At 38.7% G+C, this 23,979-nt stretch overlaps 2 protein-coding genes across 2 annotated transcripts; one reads left to right on the top strand and one right to left on the bottom strand.

Annotated features, from left to right (window-relative positions):
- The first annotated feature begins 5,236 nt into the window (after window positions 1–5,236).
- On the top strand, window positions 5,237–20,166 carry dna2 (DNA replication helicase/nuclease 2). Its single transcript, XM_077564612.1, has 25 exons — window positions 5,237–5,583; window positions 5,776–5,829; window positions 6,174–6,834; window positions 6,897–7,005; window positions 7,809–7,958; window positions 8,059–8,242; window positions 9,149–9,297; window positions 9,399–9,521; window positions 9,638–9,881; window positions 10,019–10,133; window positions 12,550–12,706; window positions 12,800–12,979; window positions 13,158–13,394; window positions 14,156–14,269; window positions 14,342–14,451; window positions 15,277–15,386; window positions 15,453–15,581; window positions 15,675–15,767; window positions 15,868–16,061; window positions 17,605–17,694; window positions 17,826–18,027; window positions 18,106–18,195; window positions 18,271–18,456; window positions 18,526–18,675; window positions 19,624–20,166. Exons 1-25 carry the CDS (start codon window positions 5,554–5,556, stop codon window positions 19,672–19,674), a joined length of 3,912 nt encoding a protein of 1,303 aa, XP_077420738.1. The 5' UTR covers window positions 5,237–5,553; the 3' UTR covers window positions 19,675–20,166.
- On the bottom strand, window positions 20,057–23,676 carry LOC144050923 (phenazine biosynthesis-like domain-containing protein 1). The gene is made up of 10 exons (XM_077564613.1): window positions 23,538–23,676; window positions 23,230–23,329; window positions 22,512–22,610; window positions 22,257–22,366; window positions 22,062–22,091; window positions 21,907–21,995; window positions 21,628–21,719; window positions 21,439–21,522; window positions 20,466–20,528; window positions 20,057–20,362 (listed from the first exon to the last, which is right to left on the bottom strand). The coding sequence occupies exons 1-10, from the start codon at window positions 23,619–23,621 to the stop codon at window positions 20,250–20,252; spliced, it is 864 nt and encodes a 287-aa protein (XP_077420739.1). The 5' UTR covers window positions 23,622–23,676; the 3' UTR covers window positions 20,057–20,249.
- Window positions 23,677–23,979: the final 303 nt, after the last annotated feature.

The following is a 23,979-nucleotide window of genomic DNA, read 5'->3' as shown; positions in this document are numbered from 1 at the left end:
TTTGCAATTCTAATTAATACATTTACTAAATAGTGTAAACATCAGCTTACAAATAGCAGAATTAGAGTCTTAATTTTCCAGAGTCTGCTGCCAATCTTTTATTTTTTTTCCCCCTGCGAGAATTGTAATATTTTGGCTGCAAAGCAATTTGGCTCCATCTGTCCTCCCTAAATGAACTGCTGGGCTGCAAAAACCACAAAGTACATTGACTTGAATCTGTATTGAAGTGTTTATTTTCCACCTTGTCAGGCTTTACACGTTGTTTTGCATGACCCTTGAAAAAAACTCCTCAATTATTTTTACTGTACAAAAGCGATATTTTTAAGTATTTATTTCGTTAAGTGGTCAGGGCAGGGAGAGTTTATTTTGAAAGAGGCTTTTGTTTAAGAAGAGGCCTCTATTTAAAATGCTTGTGAAATTGTGCTTGACATGCTGATATTGTTGGGTCAAAATAATCTAAGTACAGTAGTTATTTTTTTTACTCAACTTTTAGAGTGAAAGTAAAAGTACTGATTGAACAAGTACAGACCCTGCAATGTATTTCGTGTTACGGCTTAGTGCAGAAATGAGGACCCAAGGGATGAAGACAGATGATAAATATTTATTCAATCTGTTGCGTTCTTAACCAATCATAGCTCACCTGTTTTCTGAAGCTATGAGCACTGATTGGTCATTACCAGTGCAACTGTGATGTCATTTTCAGTCGACAACAAGTGGCAAAATGGCCGACCCCCTGAGTGTTTGTATGTATATTTTTGTTGTTTGGAGAGGGATAAAACATATTCCCCAAACACTAAAATAGTGTTTAGACTGCATAGAACATATTATTGTAAAACTTTTTTTTAAAAATTGATTTCCACTTTAACCCTGGAGAACCCACGGGGTCAAATTTGGCCCCTATAAATTCTGCTACTCAAATAACAAAGACCTTTTTTTTTTTTTACAAATTTAACTTCAAAAGTCCAGAGTGCCACTTCTGACCCCTGCATGGGGCCATCTAGTGGATGAATATTGCACTTACATGAGCCAGAGTGGTGGTGACAAGATGGCTAAAATGCAACAAATAAAACAAAAACATTATATTGTTCAATGTAGCTGTGTATTTGATTGATTATTTTCTTAAATTCTAAATAGTTTACTGACAGTTTTTGTTATTCTGATTTTTCGAAATTATACCCCTAAATCCCAAAGGGTCAAATTTCGCCCTAATCCTAAATTAGGGAATAAATTGAAAAAAACATTGAAAAAATATATATTTTGGTGTTCAGTGAATTTATAGCAGTCATTTAATGTATAATTCATATTTTTCCAAAGAAGAAAAGGGTTCTTGGGTTTTCCAGGGTTAAAACGTGTTCAAACAAAGAAAATCTATGTTTAATAGTGCTAATGAGAACAACTAAAACAATACACAATGGTGGTTTTATCCATCTCAGGGGGCAGCCATTTTGCCACTTACTGTCTGAATATGACATCACAGTACCTAACGTCACATGACCAAACCCAGAAAACAATTGATCGTTGATTGGTTGTTACCTTTTTGTTTGAGAAGTTAACGAATAGGAAGTACAAATATTTGTTTTCAAATGTAGGAAAAGCAAGGAAATGTCAACACAATATGTTCAATTAAAGTAAAATCAAAGCATTGGTGCACTCCTTTTATCTATCCATACATGGACACTGACCAAGGAAATTTTCACTACTCTGTAAAAGATGGCTTTTCTCCAGGGACATTTGTAGGCGGGAAACTCTTTTGAGTTATGGAGTTCAATTTCGCGTACAGTACAAGTCAGCCCACACCTTAGATTCATCGCATGCCAGGAAAGAATCCCGCCAGGGCCCACGAATGGCAGCCTCCCGACCGTGTGTCTGTCACAAGCCCTCAGAACAAGCTAAGCGTGTCATCACTTGAAAACAATCAACAGGGGTACGACTTCTCCATTCTTTGCGCGCGCCCACCTGCAGGCATACAACACGACATCACATGCTGCTCTTCAGTCCGATATCTGTCTGCAGCATGCAGAGCACGCGTGGGCGCTGCGTGGCGAATCTGCTTTTGCTGGAGTAAAGTACAAATTCCAAACACCGCGTTTAAACCACCCGCAATTTCAAGGACTTGATTCAATGCGACAATGGTTAATTATGTCACTTTTCATGTTGGGAAATGACTGTAATTAAAACATGCCAAATCATTTGCATATAAAGTAAAAGCTCCTCCAAAATCTGGTCTGACTATTTTTCTTCTTTTTTGTACTATTTTGATTCAACCCTAGTCTATTTTTGTTGTAATTCCACTGTCAACCATAAGATAGAAGCACAATATTACTTTTGAGATGAAAATATTGTAATGGCCATACGTGTGATCAAGGATGCACAACAGTCGCCGATTCAGTCTGACCGATCGCTTTTTAATCAAAATAACAGCGGTAACAAACAATCAAAACGAGCGGCTGTTCCTAACAACTCACGCTTATGCACACAGACTAACAGAGCCCAACCTCCCTTTTTTTTTCTTTTTCGTTTTTTAATGCACACATACAAACTGCCAGGCGGGGCAGCGAACCCACGCCAACCTGCATGAGCCTAACTTCCTCCACTGCCACCTCCCGTCTCCCTGACGTCACCCTGACGTCACATACCATTTAACTGGCCCCGCCCTCAAATTCGCACGACAAATTAACAGACATTACACTATGATAGAACAATGCAAACAGGAAGTATTTCAGTGCAGCTATTTTGTTGTTGTTGAAAATTATTTAATGTCATCCTCTGTAATCCTGTAGGTTAATTTTATAATGTACATCTTTGGGTTTAGTTATTGATTGTGAGATGATAAATTTACTTTGGAAAAAGTGTGATTTGTTTACTCTAAACAGATTAGATTGAGAGATTACTTATTGTTGCACTGTCTGTATAATATTTGTTCTTCCTTCTCAGTGTGTTATATGTGTTGAAACGAGTTTTTATTACTTAACTCATTCACTGCCATTGACGGCTACAGACGTCAAAAATTCATTTGAACTATTTGTATTAGTTTAACATTTGTTTCCACTTTTGTTAACAAGAGCATAGAAAGCTAGAATTATTTTTATTGTACATTTATAACAGATGTAAAATTTGTGATTAATAGTGAGTTAACTAGTGAAGTCATGCGATTTAATTAAGATTAAAAAATGTAATGGCCTGACGTTCCTAATTTTTAATAATCTTTTCTTTTGTCTTTTTTTTTAATCGTGCCAGGCGATTTAAATTTTGGATGGTAATTAACTGCATGACTTCAATAGTCAATAAACTCACGATTAATCACATCTGTTATAAATGTACAATAAAAAATATTTTTTCTAGGTTTTCATACTCTTGTTAACAAAAGTGGAAAAAAATGTTAAATTTATATGAATTGTTCAAATAAATTTTTGCCGTCTGTAGCCGTCAATGGCAGTGAATGAGTTAAAAAGTGTGTTTAAAGACGTTACACAAAATTAAGTGTCGTAAATGCTATTAAAAGATGCCTCTGGAGTATTTAAATATTATTTCTAAATCGTGGGTTTCACTTATTGTGAGGGTGCTCTACAGATTATAAATCCCACGACGGAGGAGGGATTACTGTAGTGTAAACGTGATCTTTATAAAACAAATTCTTTATCCAACAGTTTCAGGGAATGCCTAAAAGGAGTTTAACGTTCAAAAGGAAATAAAAATGTCAATATCCAAGTCAAAGGCCCTAAACCCTTGCAACCAATATTACCTGCAACAGTATTACAGGATTAGTTTTTATATTAAATGTCATTATGATGGAGTTGTTTTGGCATCAAAAGAAAATCAATTTAAAAGACCTTTTGTCGCCCTCCATTTATGATGATGAATTTTTCACAACTCTCTGTGTCAAAAATAATGAGGTAGTTAATCACAAGCTCTGCTCCCCCTGACTTTGTGTCTGGCTTTTCTTTTATACACACACAGACCTGTGTCCTTGTCAATTCATCTTTTGGCCCCGGACACATTTTGATATCAAATTGTCACACTGTCTTGTAATGAGGAGAATAGATTTTTTTTTTTTAATTTGTGTTGATTATCCACTTTTATACTTCTTTTATACAACCTCTTGTGATTCTGTACTTAACTTAACTTTATGCAGTCTATTTTTTCTAAAATCACATGATAGTGATGGTTGTAATAGTTAGATTAAGTCAGGTAAATTCACACTTTTATAGCCTTATAATAATAATAACAATAATAATAATAATAATGCATCAACCCCACACGCCACTGATGGTGGCGCATTTGTATACTTCCTCTAAAAGTCAATATTCCACAGTAAATCTCCTTTCAGAATGGTGAATGTGTGACATGAATCTTGTCATCTTTTGTATTTTACATCTTAATTACAGCAGTGGCTAAATAACTAATTCATATTCTTGTTTAATATTACAACATTGCATGTAGTGTTAATTAAGGTTTCACGATGGAGACGCCTTGACTCCGGGCCTGATTTGATCCATTAATTGCTATTTGGGAAAAAAAAATCCGAGCAAAAGGTCAACTAGCAACCCGCGACATATTGAAATTTTGTTTGACCTTTACTAAGGTGGCTCCTGCTGACGCTTGACAACTATCATGAGCACGTGTAGAAGCAATCATTCCCTGCAGTTACTTCAACAGGTGGCAGCCATGACAAACTACAGTAGCAAAAATCTCAATAGGCTTATCAAAGTGGTAGTTAATTAGTTAGAGTTAATTAACACATTCTCTCTCTCTCTCTCTCTCTCTCTCTCTGTGTAATATGTCTGAATGTGTGCATTAGTACATTATTCCTTTTATTATTTATAATTTAAATGATATTTGTACTGTATAATGGCTCTCAATTTAGGAATTGTATTGCGAAAACTGTGGAATTTTGGTGATGTGTTTAATACCGGAATGTGGAAAGTAGCTCCCAAAGTGTGTGGAATGTAACAACAGTTTGAATTAGCAAGATGATGAACTTTTTATTTATTTATTGAATGTCTAATTCATTTGAATAAGGTTTTAGGGTGGAAATGTGGAATTGTGGGAAAAGTGGGAATTTTTGAGAGTGGTTGGATTATGTCAATGTTTGGATCAGTTGAGAAATGTGGAAGCAGTCACATGTCAAAAAAGTGGGGGGGACAATATTGCATTTAACAGCTAAAACTTGGTGGTTGTTGTTGTTATTATTATTATTATCATTATTATATGCATCGTTTTATATGCCATTTACTTATCCAATTACTTTATTCGTTATTATTATTTAAAAATCTAGTTGCGGAAGTTGATGTGACGTAATTTCCGTTGCGCGAAACTTGCAGTATGGCGCGCCAAAGCAAACTGCACGATGATAAATATGAACGTTAAACCGAAACTCAGTCCCGTTAATAAGATTTAGTTTTGTTGGATTGCGTTTTCAGTAAAAGTACAACGTTCACCCGCGCCGACTGGAGCCCAGCGGACGTCATTGATGTTGCCTAACTTAGATAAAGCCATTTCTGGTTCTCGCGTACTCACTAGGAAGCCAGCGTGCATTTGACGACTTTGGCCAATATGAACAGAACCAAACTGAAGATCTCCAAGGTGAGTTCACGTTGCTGCTATCAACGCCAACTTCACACTTCTAATCGTCCTGATATATTGGGAGTTTTTGCAATGAAAGGCGACGTGTTACGATCAGTGTTACGACCCAGGCTTATGCGTGTTTTGCTTTAACCTGCTGTAGATGGGGAAAAAACATGTACAATCGAAAACAGTACTTTATTTCTTTCTCAGGTGACACCAACAGGCCAGAGAAACATCTCTACTTTCTTTACCTCTGGAAACAAGGTGAATATACTTGTAGCTGTTTTGACACTGAAACACCCTCTCTGGATGAATTATTTGACTGGATATCTGTTTTGTATTTGGCTGCATGTGAGTCCTGTATGCCTCATGGTTTATTTTGCTACTTGTGTCAGAAGTCAATATTTAATAGACACCAGTAAACTTGTTTATTAGCTGTATATGTACAGTATTTATTGTATCACATCCTCCATATTTTTCTTTTACACAACATGGTATGGTGTGATTTGAATTAAGAACTCTCCCTCTCCTCTGTATTCTCCATATATGAATAGACTTTTATTGGTTTATATCTTAAGCAATAATAAAATCCATTTTCTTGCTTTCAGTCACCAGGAACGAGCTCTGCGCTCTGCAAGAAGGACCTGCAGGTCCAAAATGGCGGTGCCCCTCCAACTGAAGCGTACTCTCCCCTAAAGAGGAGCATCCTCGGCGATATTGAGAACTTTCTTCCCTCTTCTCCGGAGGTCCTCCTGGTTCCCGAGACTCCGAGTAGTCAGATGTTACTTTCATCCTCCCAAGGTCACAAAGACCTGAGCCTTGAGCCCAGGAGAGAAACTACTGAGTGGAAACCTGTCCACTTGTCCCCTGTCTGTCCAAGTCCTCGCTCCAAAGGGCTGAGTGTCATGTCCGACAGTGACAGTGAAAGGGAAAGCTGTGCCTCGTTCAAAAGGCTCTTCAGTCCCACCGGCGAGCTTCATGAAGCAAAGAGGCCAAGAACCGATAACTCATTGGAACCTAGCCCTGAGAAAGAACACAAACATGAGGGAGGGACTGTTTTTACCGCCATAATTGAGGAGAAGACGACGGAAAGCAAAAGCATAGAAGCCCATGTGCACACACCTGATGGGCAAGCTGATAGACCTGCAGAACAGACGCATGTAGAGCAAAGAGAAATCGACTCAGTGGAGGAAGATAAAAAAACAACTTTGGAATCTTCAGACGGGGTTGAACGCAAACTCGGATCATCCGATGAGAAGCCAGCAGCAGGTGCTCCCTGTTACTTAAATCATCGTCGTGATGTTTTAAGATACTCATTATTTTTCTTCTAGGTGATGCTGGGATCACATCAGCGTTTCCCGTGGAAGAGGATTTGGAGGAGAGCTGGTTCACAGAGCAGATGGAGCCGAGTGAATGTCTCGTCCCCAAGGAGAAACCCTGGTAACGCTACGTTTACGTAGCGCGCAGTGAAAATTTGGCCAGTTTTTACCTCTGGGTTCAAGACTTATTACTGTATTTATAGCATAATATATATTATATATACATACAGGACAACTACGGTTTTATATATATATATATTTTTTTTTATATATATATTTTTTACAATTCATAAATTGGATTAATGTGAAAAAGTGACATTTATAATAAATACCAGGGGTGGGAATATTTAATGTCTCACGATTCGATTCTGATTTTTGGGTCTGCGATTCGATTCATAATCGATTTTTGATTCAAAATGATTTGATTGACAATGATTTTTGCTTCAATCTATACATGTTCAAGGAATCGTAACAGTCTACTCCAGTCTGACTCGCTAATGCTAATAAGCGCTACTTGCAGCACTTTTATCACTCACACGAACGGCTCCACGCTGGAAAAAAAAACGTTTATTGGAATAACTTGATTGTGAGTATTTGCTTCTACTCTCTAACGTGGCTACAACTTAAGTGTATTAGACCGCGTGGAACCACACTGCCCCTCAGTGGCCGGGTACAACATGAACAGCGCTCCAAATAAAGGCACACACAGACAAAGGCAAGACAGTATAAAATAATTTAAAGAAAATTGATTTTGGGGCATTTAAAATCGATTCTGAATTGTACTAAATGAGAATCGCGATTCTAATGAGAATCGATTTTGTTGGGCACACCCCTAATAAATACGTTTAAAAATGCCATACTTTATCCACCCATTAGTCTAAATAGACTGTTTGCTGCTAGTGAACAGTTTTTTTTTCTCTGCAGTAAGTTACCCGACCACGTGATCCTCTGTGGCGGTCCAAACAACCGCTACTGGGTCTTAAACGTGGAGGAGAGGCCTAATGAAAAAGTCCTGACCATCACACACTTCAGATCTCTGCAACCCACCGAGACGTGCCTACTGAAAGACGGATGGTAGTGCGACCTCTGCCGTGCTCCCACATAAACTTTCATATCTCTTTACCAACATGACGGTGATTGTTCCACCCGCCCTGTTTTTTGTTTTTTTTCTCAGGGAGATGACGCCTGTTGGTCGCGGAGACGTGGTCCACCTGGAGGGCCGCGCTGACGCTGGATCCTGGGTGGTGGACCAAGAAAAAGGCCTGCTGGTTTTACTTCCCGACCGTCTCGTTTCAGGCACCAGCATCTCCAGCTCCATCCGCTGTATGAGACGGGCAGTGCTTGGGGAGATGTTTAAGGTCAAATTTCATTTCACTTTGAATTTTTATATTATATATAATACTATGTATATATATATATATATATATATATATATATATATATATATATATATATATATATATATATAATGTGTGTGTATATATATATATTTTTATTTTTTTATTTTTTTTATTTTATTTTTTGTATTTTTTTGTATGGACTTTTACAGTATATCGGAAAATATCTCGCAAACTCATTTATTCACATTTTAGCCAACCATATATTCATATGGTTGCCCTCAGATGGACAGTGGTACTATTGATCAAATATATTTTTTGGCACAGGATTAACATATAATATTACTTCCTGATTGCATTTGATTATTCATTAGTGAATAGCTACTTTTTATTTATTTGGCATTGATGGAAAAACACTAGAACATTTTTTACTGTACATTTAGAACAGATACAAAATTTGTGATTAATCGTGAGTTAACTAGTGAAGTCATGTGATTAATTCCAATTAAAAAATGTAATCGCCTGATGCCCCTAATAAAAAGAAGAAGAAAAGATTATTAAAAATTAGGGGTGTCAGACGATTAGCATTTTTAATTGTAATTAATCGCATGACTTCAATAGTTAACTCACGACTAATCTCAGTTTTTATCTGTTCTAAATGTCCAGTAAAAAAATTATTGTTTTTTTTAATACTCTTGTTAACAAAAGTGGATAAAATGTGAAACTAATAGAAATAGTTCAAATGAATTTTTGACGTCTATAGCCGTCAATGGCAGTGAATGAGTTAAAATGTAATGGTGAAAAAAAATAAAGCTTTTTGTTGACTGCATAAAATGACCTGACCAAATTAGGTTGGTGGCTCACAAGTTTGACTTTTTGATTCAACATCACATTCTTTGCTCTCTACTGTCTATTTTCCTCTTTTAGAGTTTTGACGGCGGCTCCAAGCAGATGCTGAACGGCACCATCATCCACGAAGTGTTCCAGAGAGCAGCCACAGCCAAAGATTTCTCACTGGGCACTTTGTCCAACATGGCTGAGGAGGCTCTGCACAGTCCCCAGCACCTTGGGGACATGTAAGTTTTTTTTTTTTTTTTTCACCTACCTCAACCAGCGGAAGTGTGAAATGAGATGAAAGAGAAATGTCTCGCTCCGTTTTGTGTGTGTGTGTGTATAGGTACGGTTTGGGTGTAACTCAAGATGAGATGAAGCAGGAGCTGCGTGATTATCTGCCCTCATTGGAGCTCTGGGCAAAAGAATACCTCAGCTCGCCAACATCCAAAGCCATCAGCCTCAAAATGTGATTACGCAACATTGCACATTCACTGACATTTTCTCTTCGTGCGCATGTATTTTTAAATGCTTGATTCCCCTTTTTAAATCAGTGTCTTGTTTTTTTCCCGGTTGTGATTTCAGCCCAAGCTATGGCGGGATGGGAGGCAGGACGCAGGGTTCCGCCACCGCTACGATTGCGGAGCTGGCCGACATCGAAGAGAACGTGTGGTCGCCGAGATTCGGTCTCAAAGGGAAGCTCGACTTGACGGCGCGGGTTCGAATCCAGAGGAGCGGAAATGTCAGCCGCAGATCCTCTGAAGTGATGACCATCCCCATGGAGCTGAAAACTGGGAGGGAGTCCAACTCGATAGAACATCGAAGTCAGGTTGGTCAACTATTTGGCAACATTTGCTTCTATCTTCATTTCCTATAAGTGTTAAGAGCTTTTGTAGCTCCGATAGTGGGCTTGATTGTATTGAGGGTTTCAAACAAAAAGTGGTTTCATTTTGAGTCTGTGTGAAGGTGATTCTATACACTTTGATGACATTGGAGAGATACAATCCTGCAGCCGGTTTCCTGCTTTACCTGAAAACTGGAAACCTGCATCCTATTGTGGCCAGCCACATGGACCGCAGAGGTACGTGTGATGCTCCACCAAACTGCTCATGTTGCATACAAGTCAGTATTTACCTGAAGTGTCTTTGAGAAGAAAAAAAAATTCCCTTGAACATATTCATGGATGAAGTAGCTGTTATGTTGTTAGAAATACAGAATTGGTCATACACTTTATTTATTTAATTAACTGTAAGCAGACCAGCTGATGTAGAGTACAGCGATATGTGTGAGCTTGCTGACAGGGTTGACATTTTTGGCCAATGTTAGCATTTAACTCATTCGCTGCCATTGACGGCTCTGGACGTCAAAAATTCATTTGAACTATTTATTAGTTTCACATTTTTTCTACTTTTGTTAACAAGAGTATGAAAAACTAGAACATTTTTTAGTGTACATTTAGAACAGATAAAATTTGTGATTAATCGTGAGTTAACTAGTGAAGTCATGCGATTAATTAAAATTAAATAATGTAATCGCCTGATGCCCCTAATAAAAAAAGAAGAAAAGATTATTAAAAATCAGGGGTGTCAGACAATTACATTTTTTAATTGTATTTAATCGCATGATTTCAATAGTTAACTCACGATTAATCTCAGTTTTTATCTGTTCTAAATGTCCAGTAAAAAAATTATTGTTTTTTTTAATACTCTTGTTAACAAAAGTGGAAAAAATGTGAAACTAATAGAAATAGTTAAAATTAATTTTTGACGTCTATAGCCGTCAATGGCAGTGAATGAGTTAAAATGTAATGGTGAAAAAAAAATAACGCTTTTTGTTGACTGCATAAAATGACCTGACCAAATTAGGTTGGTGGCTCACAAGTTTGACTTTTTGATTCAACATCACATTAATTTATTATTTATTTATTTATATTTTACTTATATTTATTTATTAATTAATAGTTAACTCACGATTAATCACAGATTTTATATCTGTTCTAAATGTACAGTAAAAAATTTTTTTTTATAGGTTTTCATGCTCTTGTTAACAAAAGTGGGGAAAAAATGTGAAACTAATAGAAATAGTTACAATTATTTTTCCTATAGCTGTCAATGGCAGTGAATGAGTTAATTAGCGCATTGTGGATTTTCACTTAACATCGTGATTCAGTCAGCTGACTGAACAGTACAGTTTAACAAATATATTACATATTTCTGGAACGTTTTCCTATCAATTAATAGTTTCGCTATATTGCATGTTAAGCTTGATGACATCCAACTACACACGTAGTATGCGGGAAATTATGAAACATACAGGTAAGTGTAAATATCTACACTGCAACTATAGTCACTATTTTGGCCTCCATTCAAGAAAGACAAAATGTTGGTAGCAATGAGACTGAAAACATTAGCGTGTTTCCTAATTGGGGCCGTTAATGACAGGGTGGACAGCAATTTCAAGGACTGTAAAACCATGTTGAAAAAAATTAATCTAGTTTTATTTACCCATGTATTATTATTTACACACTGTATTTAACAGAGCAATGAGTGGGACATGCCAACATCCATTTATTTTTTATTTTTTTAACTAGGCACCTCCTTTGGCACTCTTTTGCATCGCATGTGTTTCAGACCGAGAGAGACTGTCATGAATACATGAGCATTATCTTTAACCACACAGTTAGTGGCTTTATGGCAGTTCACGGTCTGTTCTGCTCAACGATAACACAGCTGTGGGTGTGTGAGATGTTGGGGGTGGACGGGCCATTGTCGTGTCCTCTCTAACGTTGTCCACACTTGAAATGTAACTGCCCGAATGGGTTGAATGCTTTAGAGCTATAAAATGTCTGATGCAGTAAAAATGGCATGAACATACTGTATTTAGGTGGGACATTTTTATTTGAGCCATTCTTTAAATCAGTGGTCCCCAACCACCGGGCCGCGGACCGGGCCGTGGGTCGTCATTTGGTACCAAAAGAAAAAAAATTTCATTATTTTTTTTTTTTTCGAAAATGATGTTTTATTTTGAAAAGTGGCCGGATTCTGTCTGTTACATCCGTCTCACTTGACGCACTTCAAGGCCGCTACACCACACGTCACATGATACGTCACGCTAAATTGAATTCCAAGCTGTGATTAGTGAGTATTTTCATGCACTTTGTTTTTGTGTTGTGTCTTATTTTGAAGGTATGTTTAAACGCTACCATAGCGACCAGAGTGTGTTGCATTGTTTTGGGGCAGAAACGATGTTGCTCATGTGATGTTCTGTTGTTGGTGCGACGTTACGGACACCGTTAATAAAGTTGCACATGACTACACAGTAGATTTACGTTCATTATTATTATAGAGAAAATACCACAGTTTTTTTCTTGTCATTTTATTTTGTTTTTATCAGCTAAACCTTTAGATTGGGCCGTGAAAATATTGTCAGACATTAAACCGGTCCGTGGTACAGAAAAGGTTGGGGACCACTGCTTTAAATGGTTTCTTTCACTATAGAATTGCTGAAGCTGAGGAACACAATGGTTCATCACGTCCACAACGCCGTGCAAAAGGGCGCGGAGGGAAGTCGCCTGGCCAGACTTCCTGACATTGTGACGGACAAAAAGACCTGCCAATATTGCCCCCAAAGAAGAAACTGTGCTCTGTATGAAAGGTACTCTCCATACTGGCAAAATTATACAATAGTAACAAGTTCCTCTCCGTCTATCTTGGTTGACCTCATTGTCTTCCTTTGTCTGTTCATCAGGGTGTTGGAAGGCACATCCACAGATATCGGTGATGACTTCATGCAGCTGGAGACGGGTCACTTGACCGCTACGCACTTGGACTATTTTGCCCACTGGCTGCTACTCTGCAGCCTGGAGGCCGCCAGCATGGAAGCAAGGAATGGCCGAAAGCGCGTGTGGCTCCAGACGCCTGAGGAAAGGTAACACGGCTAATTTCCAATGACAATGTCCCACCACGGATGGATGGATAGATTAGTAATATCAAAATTCAATCACGTCTCTAACAAAGTTGTTACAAAGAAAGATATATTGCGCCATCTGCTGGATGGCCATGAGTTGACAGTGGCATTTTGGATCAAACTTCTAACTTGCCCTTAGCGAGAAGAAAGGAAATTGCGTCGGGAACCTGCAGCTGAAGGGGTCTGTGAGCGTCCAGTCAGACGGTGTTTTCCTTCATCGCTTCCAACGGGCTAATGAGTCACATGATTCAAGCGCTTGCGGCCTGGCCAGCGGGGATCGTGTTGTCCTTAGCGACCAGGGAGGTCGTTTTGTCGCCCTGGCAACAGGCTACATCTGCGACGTAAGCGGGACATCCATCAGTTGTACCTTGGACAGGTGAGTATCTATCTATCTATCTATCTATCTATCTGTGTAATCTATATGTCTATCTGTCGAGTTAGCTAGCTAGCTATGTAATCTATCTATCTATCTATCTATCTGCTGAGCTATCTATCTATCTATGTAATCTATCTATCTATATATCTAACTATCTATCTGTCAAGCTAGCTATGTAATCTATCTATCTATCTATCTATCTATCTATCTATCTATCTGTCGAGCTAGCTAGCTATCTATCTATCTATCTATCTGTCGAGCTAGCTAGCTATCTATGTAATCTATCTATCTATATATCTATCTATCTGTCTGTCGAGCTAGCTATCTATCTATCTATCTATGTAATCTATCTATCTATCTATGTAATCTATCTATCTATATATCTATCTGCCTAGCTAGCTAGCTAGCTATCTATGTAATCTATATATCTATCTCTCTATCTATCTGTCGAGCTATCTCTATCTATCTATGTAATCTATCTATCTATACATCTATATATCTATCTGTCGAGCTAGCTAGCTATCTATGTAATCTATCTATCTATCTATCTGTCGAGCTAGCTAGCTAGCTATGTAATCTGTCTATCTATATATCTATCTATCTGTCGAGCTAGCTAGCTATCTATGTAATCTATCTATCTATCTATCTATCTATCTATCTATCTATCTATCTATCTATCTATCTATCTATCTGTCGAGCTAGCTAGCTAGCTAGCTATCTATGTATGTAATCTATCTATCTATGTAATCTATCTGTTGTAGGGATGTGTCTAAAATCAGTGGGGAAGTGTTTCGATTGGATGCAGATGAAGGCGTGATGGGCCTCAGCACACACTTTTCTAATCTCTCCAGGCTGATGGAAAGCAGTCAAGACTGGTATTTTGCCATTCATACGTTTTGTCCTTCCGACTTGTTTTCTGAGACTCACATTGTGTTCAATTTGTGCAGTAATCGTCTGAGAGAGTTAGTTGTGGATCATCGTTCTCCGGAGTTTATTTTCAATCTCAGTGACGTTCTACCCAGGGAGGCCAAAGACACAGTGGCAAACATCCTCAAAGGTTTTTTTTCTTTCTCCTCATTGCTGGACTCCATTCACAACATTTAGGCACAGGCCAATTTCTGGTTTGATTGTTTACCGCGGTTTTGAAATGTCAAAGGGTTCAATTATTGCTAAAACTGCGCTTTTCTTGTATTTTTTTGAGCGTACTCCAAAGCAGGCAAAAGTCTCGCTGCAATATAATTGGCCCCTCACGGGACTCACTAAACAAGCCACCTCTCTGAATATAATTGGAGAGGCTAGTGGGTACTAGTTAGCTCCAAGGAAAACATAGGCAGCCTACGGATCTGTTCTAAAAATAGCTCGCCAGTGATGGGACACTGTGACTTACTAAGAAGAATTAAAACAGAAGAAGAATTTTAATATTTTTTTCTTTAAAAATAAAATAAATTGTGTTGAATGGAAAAAGACCTCTGATTTACCCCATTAATTAAAACAAACAAACAATTGTTTTAATTTAAATTATTACCATGATCCTGCAATATTTTTGTTCATGGTTATTATACCATCACAATCTAATATCATAATATAATTTCATTGGGCAAAGTACACCATACGATGCATTCTCATCTCATGACCTGTGAAGTCGACTTTCGACTTATAGCACAATGCATATAAAATGTAACCCTTGCATGTCGTCTGCCATAGATAGCTAAATAAAGTAATCTAAATGTTCAGTATGTAGTTGTGCATTTCTACTCCACTGTAAATTACACTAACAATGAGAAGCACAATATTAAATAAAATGTAGGCTAAGCAGATCATTACTTTGGAAATTTTCTTTGTATATGATGTCATGTGATTTTAACCATGCATGTATTTGCAGGTCTCAACAAGCCCCAGAAGCAGGCCATGAAGAAAGTGTTGTTGTCGAAAGACTACACACTGATTGTCGGCATGCCTGGCACAGGCAAAACCACCACCATCTGCACCCTGGTAACCTCACGAACCTCCTGAAGAAAAATGACAAATGACAATGTCGTTAACTTCTCTTCCTTGCAGGTTCGTATCTTACATGCATGTGGCTTCAGCGTGTTGCTGACCAGCTACACGCACTCTGCTGTCGACAACATCCTGTTGAAGCTTAAGCGCTTCAAAGTTGGTTTCTTGCGTCTTGGTCAAGGACAGAAGGTTGGCTATGCTGTAGTTGGATTGTACAAAAAGTCCCATTCGTTGCCCAAAAATATTAGTCAGAAAAATAAAAGCTTTTTTTCCTCTGCGCAGGTCCATCCAGACATACTTCCATACACGGAGGAAAGTGTCAGGAAGAAAGGTGTTCACACACTGGCAGAACTGGAACAGCTTTATAACAAAGAGGTTACACACTTTGATTAATATTAGTGACATTTATACTTCATTCACACTTGCTCACCTGTTTTAAGCTGTATTTTTGTTTGGTCTTTATTATTATTTTTAGCTGGTTGTGGGAACTACTTGCATGGGCATCAAGCATCCCATTTTCACAAGGCGGCGCTTCGACTTCTGCATCGTGGATGAAGCGTCGCAGATCAGCCAGCCCATCTGCCTGGGCCCGCTCTTCTACGCCAACAGATTTGTTCTGGTTGGCGACCACCAACAGTTACCCCCGATAGTGCATCATCAGGAAGCCAGGTGCTATTAATTAATTGTGCCTTTCGTCGTAATACCTTGATGGTTCATTTTAATAAAATATAATATAGAAAAGTTCATTTATATAAGTAGTTAAAGTCCAAAAGTGAAGCTCATATTATAAAGATTTGGAAAACACACAGGAATAAATACTTTCAGAATCCTATGGACAACTTCTTAAACAGGAAGTCAACCCGCATTTTAAAAAAAAAATATGTTCTATGCGCACCCACAAGTCTAACCACAGTGCAGCAACATCCACCCATCTCAGGTGGCGGCCATTTTGCCTCTTGCCGTTGACTGAAAATGACATCACAGATGGTCTGGAAACGACCTGTCATGGCTCACCTGTTTTCTGAGTTAGAGCATGTGATGTTGGCAAGCTGAACCGTGGTCGGTTGTGAGCCCCAAGCAACTGTCACGTCATTTTTAGTTGACAGTGTTAGATTACCTGTTTTTGTAATCTTTTGCGTGTTTAAATAAATCAGAGTTGAGATCTCGTGAAGAGGGTCCTTGCAAGGTTTTTTAATCAGAAGCTTCTGATGACACAAAGGAATTTCACCAAGCCATGTTTCTGTCCGAATGTGTGTCGTCTCTCTCAGACACGGGACTTTTATTAGAAAAAACAATGTTTCCCAGGAAACCGCCTCTCCCCTCCCAGTATGCTAGCTCGTCCTTGAACTTTCAAACACCGGATTTCTAACAAACAGAAACTAGACTTCTTAGATAAATAAAAGGAACTTATTAACTTTCTCATTTCTGGGAAAAGAGAACAGATAACAAAGGGGACAAAAGCATTACTCATGAAGCTATATTAAGTTAACATAGTTATATCTACATCTACACAACTAACTAAATTCAAAACAGGTAAAATATAAAATGAAATAGTAAAATGTTAACAACAGCAAGTTGCAAAATGGCCGCCCCATGAGATAGATAAGAAATGGGAAGATTGTGCCGCTTAAAGTGGAAGTCAACCTTAAACAATTCTTGACAATAATATCTTATATGTAACCTCACTAGTCTAAACATGACATTCTGGTTAATATTACATTTGTGGAATATGAGTTATGAAGCAAAATCAAGCCATTTTTAGCCATCTCACGGGGCGGCCATTTTGCTATTTGCTGTCGACTGAAGATGACATGTTGCTCATGGCTCAGGCAACAACCAATCAAGGCTCACCTGTTTTCTGAAGCTGCGCCGTGATTGGTTGTTACCTGAGACCTCAGCAACATTGATGTCATCTTCAGTCGACAGCAAGTGGCAAAATGGCCGCCCCCTGAGATGGATAAAAACGGATGGATTTTGCTACTTAACTCGTATTCCACTAACGCAATATTAACCAGAATACCATATTTAGACTATTGGGGCTGCATAGAACATATTGTTGTCAAAAACATTTTGGGAGTTGACTTAAACACTATTAATCCAAATTTACACTATTGGGTCTGTATAGAACATATTATTGTCAGAAAAATTGGGGGGTTGACTTCCCTTTTAAGATAAAAAACACTAGTTTTTAATGATTTTAGTTTTTCAACAGGTCTCGAGGCATGGATGAGAGTCTGTTTAAGCGACTAGAGTGCCATAGTGAAGCTGTGGTCCACCTCAACGTCCAGTACCGCATGAACAGGTGCGCCTTATCCCTTACTTGGATTTAAAAAAAAAAGAAAAAAAGTCAGCATTTCTTAAATCTGCAACTCTAAAGGCGGAAATGACTGTAACCAAAGATGAAATGGTCTTCTTCAAATTGTTTCCTTCCAGGCAGATCATGTCCCTGAGCAACTGTCTGATGTATGACGGCCGCTTGGAGTGCGGCTCGGAGAAGACGGCGTCGGCCCTCCTGCCGCTGCCCTCGTTGACGTCCGTCCAGTCGGAGCTCAGTTCCCTTTCTGACTCGGACCTGGCGTGGATACAGGCTGTGTTGTTACCAAGCAAACCTGTTTGCTTCCTGGATTGCTCAGTGGTACGGCATTTTTGCACATATCAGAAACTAGCACTGGAAGTTGTAAACATGGTTCAAAGATGGCTTCTCTCCTGGAAGGTGCCAGCTTTGGAGTCAGTGGGACAAGGAAGCATAAGCAATCGCACTGAGGCGGCCATCATCCACCTCCTCCTGTCACTGTTGATAAAGGTATGCCTGCAGGTCACATGACACCAAGGATCAATTCATCCTTGCGTAAACTGTGTTCTATTTCTGTCTCTTCAGGCCGGCTGTAAGGCCAGCGACGTCGGCGTCATCGCCCCATACAGACAGCAAGTGAAAAGCGTCTCCGCTCTGCTGCAGTCGCCGGCGTTTAGCGGCATGGAGGTCAACACGGTAGACAAATACCAAGGGCGGGACAAGAGCGTCATCGTGCTCTCTTTCGTCAGGAGTACCACAGAAGAAGAAAATGTCCGTTTTCGTTCTCGCGCCCCCCGTGAGTCGTGACCTGCCAGCTCACCTGTTTCTCGCTTCCCCCAGCTAGGAGAGCTGTTGAAGGATTGGCGCCGCCTGAATGTGGCCATCACCAGGGCCAAACATAAACTGCTCATGGTGGGCTCCGCGTCCACCCTCAGACGATACACCCCCGTGGAGAAACTACTCGGTCATCTGGAGCAGGAGAACATGATATCCTTTGTCCTTTCTCTGAGATCCTTTCTTGCTTTTTATTTGTTTGTTTGCGCCATCTGCCAAAGTTGGCAGAACACTTTTCATAGTTTTATTATTTGTAATAGTACTGAAGATCTCAACATGGGTCCTCAATAATTTACGATCCGAGTTCTGAAGGACTCTTGCGGCCCCAAAAGCAATAATATTCTATTTTATATGGGCATAAACAATACCAATCACAAACATTAGATTTTTTTTTTTAGAGTTGTTTTTGTATTATGGTAATCTTAAACCCCTCTTTCTTTCTTTTCGAGACTACAATTCCCTCATGTGGGCCGTAAAAAATACACACTAAGAAATGATTGCTTATTTTTAATTATGTCTGTGATCGATCAATTAATTAACCAATCTGTTAGTAGGGAATTCATTGTTGATTAATAGTGAACCAAAAAATTGTTGTCATGTCGTTCATTATCATTATGAAGGCTTACCGACACTCAAAAAAGAATTGCTGACCAACTTAATTGAATTGCTTAAATTGGTAACACAGTTGAAATAAATGTGTCCAAAATTAATATATTAAGTTTAATGAACTCAATTAATTAAACTTAATGACCTCATAATTCTTAAATTTTATATATTACCTTGGATTAAATTAATTCAATTGTGTTACCATTTGAAGCAATTCAATTAAGTTGGTCAACAATTCTCTTTTTAGAGTGCAAGGCCACATAGACTACTCACAAAAGGTTTGCCATAAATCAACTTTTGGGGGAAATTTCAGGACGAGTCTAAACTACACTATAATCTTATCTTAATTTGATTTTCTCTAACTTTTTGAATGCGCTTGTTCAACATTTAAGTACTTTCTGCACAACTTGCTCTTCCAAAAAGGACTTGAACTGCAAAATATATAAAAAAAAAAAAAAAGACGACTTTTTTCTTACCCTCCTTAACCAGCCTCACATAATCCAGCTCCCGCCGTCAGCCCACCAAGCCTTACCCATGATGCTCCTGTGATCACGTCAGCAGCGATTGATCATCGTCTGTCACAGTGCAGCCATCCAGATGTCTTCATAATACCTCACAGCTTCATTTGTTCAAATGATCAGACACTGTTTTAACAATTACTGTATATTTGTCTTCACAATGATGAATCATTGTGGGGTTTTAGTCAACTAATTTAACTGGGGTAATTTAATTATTTTTCTTGTCTTTAACAAAGATGTTATGTAAATTGCAGTACCTGTTAACTTGGCATACGTAATTTCAGACTTGATTTGAGTGAGATGCACTCGGGCAATAAGAACTGACGTGCTTTTGGAAAGTTGAATCAGTCAAACTGAAAATGAGATGTAAACAAAAGCTGATGGACCAAGTGATTATACAAATGTACAAATATAATTCAACTTTATTTTTTTTGTACCTTTTTGACCATTTTTGTGTGATTTTACAGTATGTGTGCTTTCCCTCCTTTTATTTATTAAGCCTATTTGAATAATAAAACGTCATTTGTATGAACTCTCAGACTGCATTGTTGTGAATAAACACGCATGCATAGTACAGTTCAGAGTAAAAGCGTTCACTGCAGGTATCTACACTGTGATTGTCCCCTGCAATATGGTGACGCTCTTTCCCGCTATGTTGATTCTTCCGTCTTCTCTCACCTCCAGCTGCAGGTCTCCACCTCGCTCGGAACACTGGAACGCTACACGTAACATCAGAAACATCAACATGGTAAGGTGATTGTGACTTTGCTATGCAAGCAAGAATTGGTGAATATGTCAAAGGACTTTTGTTAAATGAATGACCATGCATTTTCTTCTTTCCCAGTTCTTTAGACCAGTAGCTAGCCAGGACAGTGTGCGCAGAACCTGCAAATGCAAAAGTTGGTGTCATTTTCTAGAACACCAAACAATCTTTGTGATGTGATGGAATACCTACTTGTATAAAGCCATTACTTTCAGCATTTTATGAATATCGGCATTGGCCTCTTTTTTTTTTGTTTTGATGGCCGATATATTAAAAACTTATTTTTGCTCTGACGGGCGCTCTTCTCCTCCGTTTGCTGAGTCAGCGGCTGTTGACTCCCTGCAGCATTGGCCCGCCCACAGCACCATCTGATTGGTTGCCTGCGCAGTGCTAACAGCCAATAAGCAGCAATTAACGGCATAGCCGCTAATTCGCGGGCTAACCATTCACCCGCACGCTAACTCCCATATAGCTGCTAATTCGCGAGCTGTTAGCTCGCGGGCTAACCGTTCACCCACACGCTAACTGTTAGCTCGCGAATTAGCAGCTATTAGCCTGCGAGCTAACAGGCTAGCTCGCAAATTAACGGCTATAAAGTTAACTCGCGGGCTTACCTAATAGCTGTTTTTTAGCGGCTGTTTGGGAGTTATCCCGGGGTTTAGCGTGTGGGTGAATGGTTAGTCCGTGAGCTAACAGTTAGCCCGCAAATTAGCGGCTATTTGTTAGTTAGTGTGCGGAAGCTACATTATAGTTGGTGTAAAAGCTGATGGCAAAACAAAAAACCTTTAACATATTGCAAATCACAAACGCTGTTTAATAAACATGTCCTTGATGGCGTTTAAGCAGTCAAGTGCTGGAGTTTTTATTATTTTATTATTAAAAATTTGGACACCAACTTTTTTTCCCCTGCAAATGTATATCAGCTTCAAATATCGTTATCGGCCTCCCTGACTACCGACAATTGGTATTGACCCTGAAAAAAGCATATCGGTCTATCTCTAAACTGCACATTATAGTAGTGAGAATCCTAACCAGTGACGGGATCCTCAGAAATTCCATTCCAAGGGGCAAAATATCTGGAGTAGAAGTCATATGCTGGCTGGCAATCAGGAGATCCTTAAATCAAGCATACGTGCATTTACAAAAGAGCATGTTATGATTTTGGAGAGTATGCATTCCTCCATTCAATTGACATAAGCTGTGTGGGATGTAAAAAAATACCTTTCATGGTGACTATCAAGCCTTTGACTCGTCCACTCTTTTCACTGCTGAGCAGGGCTTCGGGGTTGACTCGAAGACTGCGGAGCACTGACCTGGAAGCACATACTCTACTTGGTTGGTGGCATATATAAACAATCGTTAGCAATACCAGTAAGAGGAGATGTTTGGCCTCTTCGTAAAGCAACTCGGCCATTTTATATGGACGTTTCTTTATATGACTCCAAATTCAATTAGTGTATTGCAGTGACCGCGTTTGCATGAGTGCGTGTGGATTGCAACCTGTCACAGGTGTCCGCCAGTCGGAGTAGTAGTTTCTTAGTGTTGGAGCTAAGGTAAACATCCTGGACAGGATGGTCTCCTACTGCGGCCTGGAGGACACATGAACACATAGGGAGGAAATCAACTGCACCGTGAGATGTGTTTGTTTTACTCACCTTGATGAGGTCTCTAAAATGTTCAGGAGCCTAAAGTAAAGAAAAAATATGTTAGTCTTTGTATTAGCATTTTGTTGTTTCATTGTTTATGAAAAATCTTGTCACCTTTTATTGTGTATTTTACAGACTAGTTGTTTTATTTATTTATTTCAAATTAATTGCATTTAACATTCATCCATCCATTCTCTAATGTACCTGCTTGGTGGGTGGGTTGAGGGGAAAATCCATCACCAAATCCTCCCCCTGCTGTACAACAGAGAGATCTCCACTCCTGGTTTCAAACACCACGGCAGAATTGACATTTTCTGAAAGGTACAAACAAATGAATTATAAAAGAATTAGATGATTTTTTAATGAATTTTTTTACAGATGATTGTGGGTGCTGGAAAGCTGCCTACTTCTCTCGTTGCGCAAGTTGATAATGTATTTAAAAAAAAAAAAAAGTCTTACGCTTGTGTTTGAAGAGCACAGCAGCAGAGGCCAGAGTAGCATGACCGCACAGATTGACCTCCGTGGTTGGTGTGAACCAACGGAGACGGAACCTCGAACCTGTCCAAAAAGACATTCAATCATTTAATTCAGAAAGCGGACCTAATTCATGAAATGTTCATAAATTATAGACTAAATTATTTTCTGTGGCATTTTGATAGTTAACGCACAAATAAAACACGTTTTATTATGTTGTTATAGTGACTGCTTAATTTATAATGCAGACCCTAACCCTAACCCTAACCCATTGGTTTATTTAACAAAATCCCATGATTAACTCATTCACTGCCATGGACGGCTACAAACGTCAAAAATTCATTCCAGCTATTTCCATTAGTTTACCAGTTTTTTCCACTTTTGTTATCAAGAGTATGAAAACCTAGAATTTTTTTTTATTATACATTTAGAACAGATATAAAAATGTGTGATTAATCTTGAGTTAACTAATGAAGTCATGCGATTAATTACGATTACAAATGTTAATCGCCTCTCGCCCCTAATTTTTAATAATCTTTATTTTTTTAATGAATTGATGGCAGTGAATGAGTTAATAGCGACCTCATTGAATCTTGAGTCACGATTCATACTTGCATTTTAATTCCTGTGAAATGCTAATATTTATCTGCAGTCATTCATTAATGTTTTGTTGGAGTGCAATCAAATGATTTTTGCATCTGACCCTTTGTAAAATCCTCAGAAGGCTCGACTGTGGTGATGAAGACCGTTTCTGATAAGTTCATCTCCGCTGCTATCTTCTGATACAGTTCATCACACAGCTCCTGGCAGAAACAAAGTACGGAAATACTACACATTTTGTGGCACAAAATCAAAATTCATCCATGCTGGTTTGCTTGCATATTCTACGAATGAAATGTTCTTTTTTAAAAATAAAAATCTAATTTTGTAGTATCCCTTGAATGAAGCTAAGCTACTATACAAATTTTAATCATGTAGCAATAACTGTTTTACATTTGTATTGTTACTCACTTGTTTTAAAAGACAAACAGCTGCTGGGTTCCCCTTAAATGGTAAATTGGTAAAGGCATCCACTATAAAAATAGGAATCTCCATTGTAAATGTGCAAAACCGATCCAACAGAGCTTTGATATGCTTTTTGGACTTTGACCCAGGCTGCTTGGTCTCACTAGTCAGGGTGCAAAGTGCACGCTAGCCAGGGACGGACGAGACTGGGAACAAAAATAAGCCTGGGAATATTCGTGGACAGGGCGGCCGCCGACGTACGCCAATTACTATTCATAGACATGAGGTGGGGGCCTTCAGGATACTCCCAATGCCCACCATACTCCTGATCCTAGCTATTTAATAATTTTATTATGGTCCTGTACGTGGCAGTGCTTCTAAAACTTTGCTTTACATTATTTAAAATCTTGGCCTGTTAAGTTGAACACAACGCTGGTGTACTAGCAGG

The sequence above is a fragment of the Vanacampus margaritifer genome, chromosome 4 (genome assembly GCF_051991255.1).
Source record: "Vanacampus margaritifer isolate UIUO_Vmar chromosome 4, RoL_Vmar_1.0, whole genome shotgun sequence".
Lineage (NCBI taxonomy): Eukaryota > Metazoa > Chordata > Actinopteri > Syngnathiformes > Syngnathidae > Vanacampus > Vanacampus margaritifer.
The sequence above is the reverse complement of the archived record's forward strand: the minus strand, read 5'-3'. Positions and strand labels throughout refer to the sequence as shown.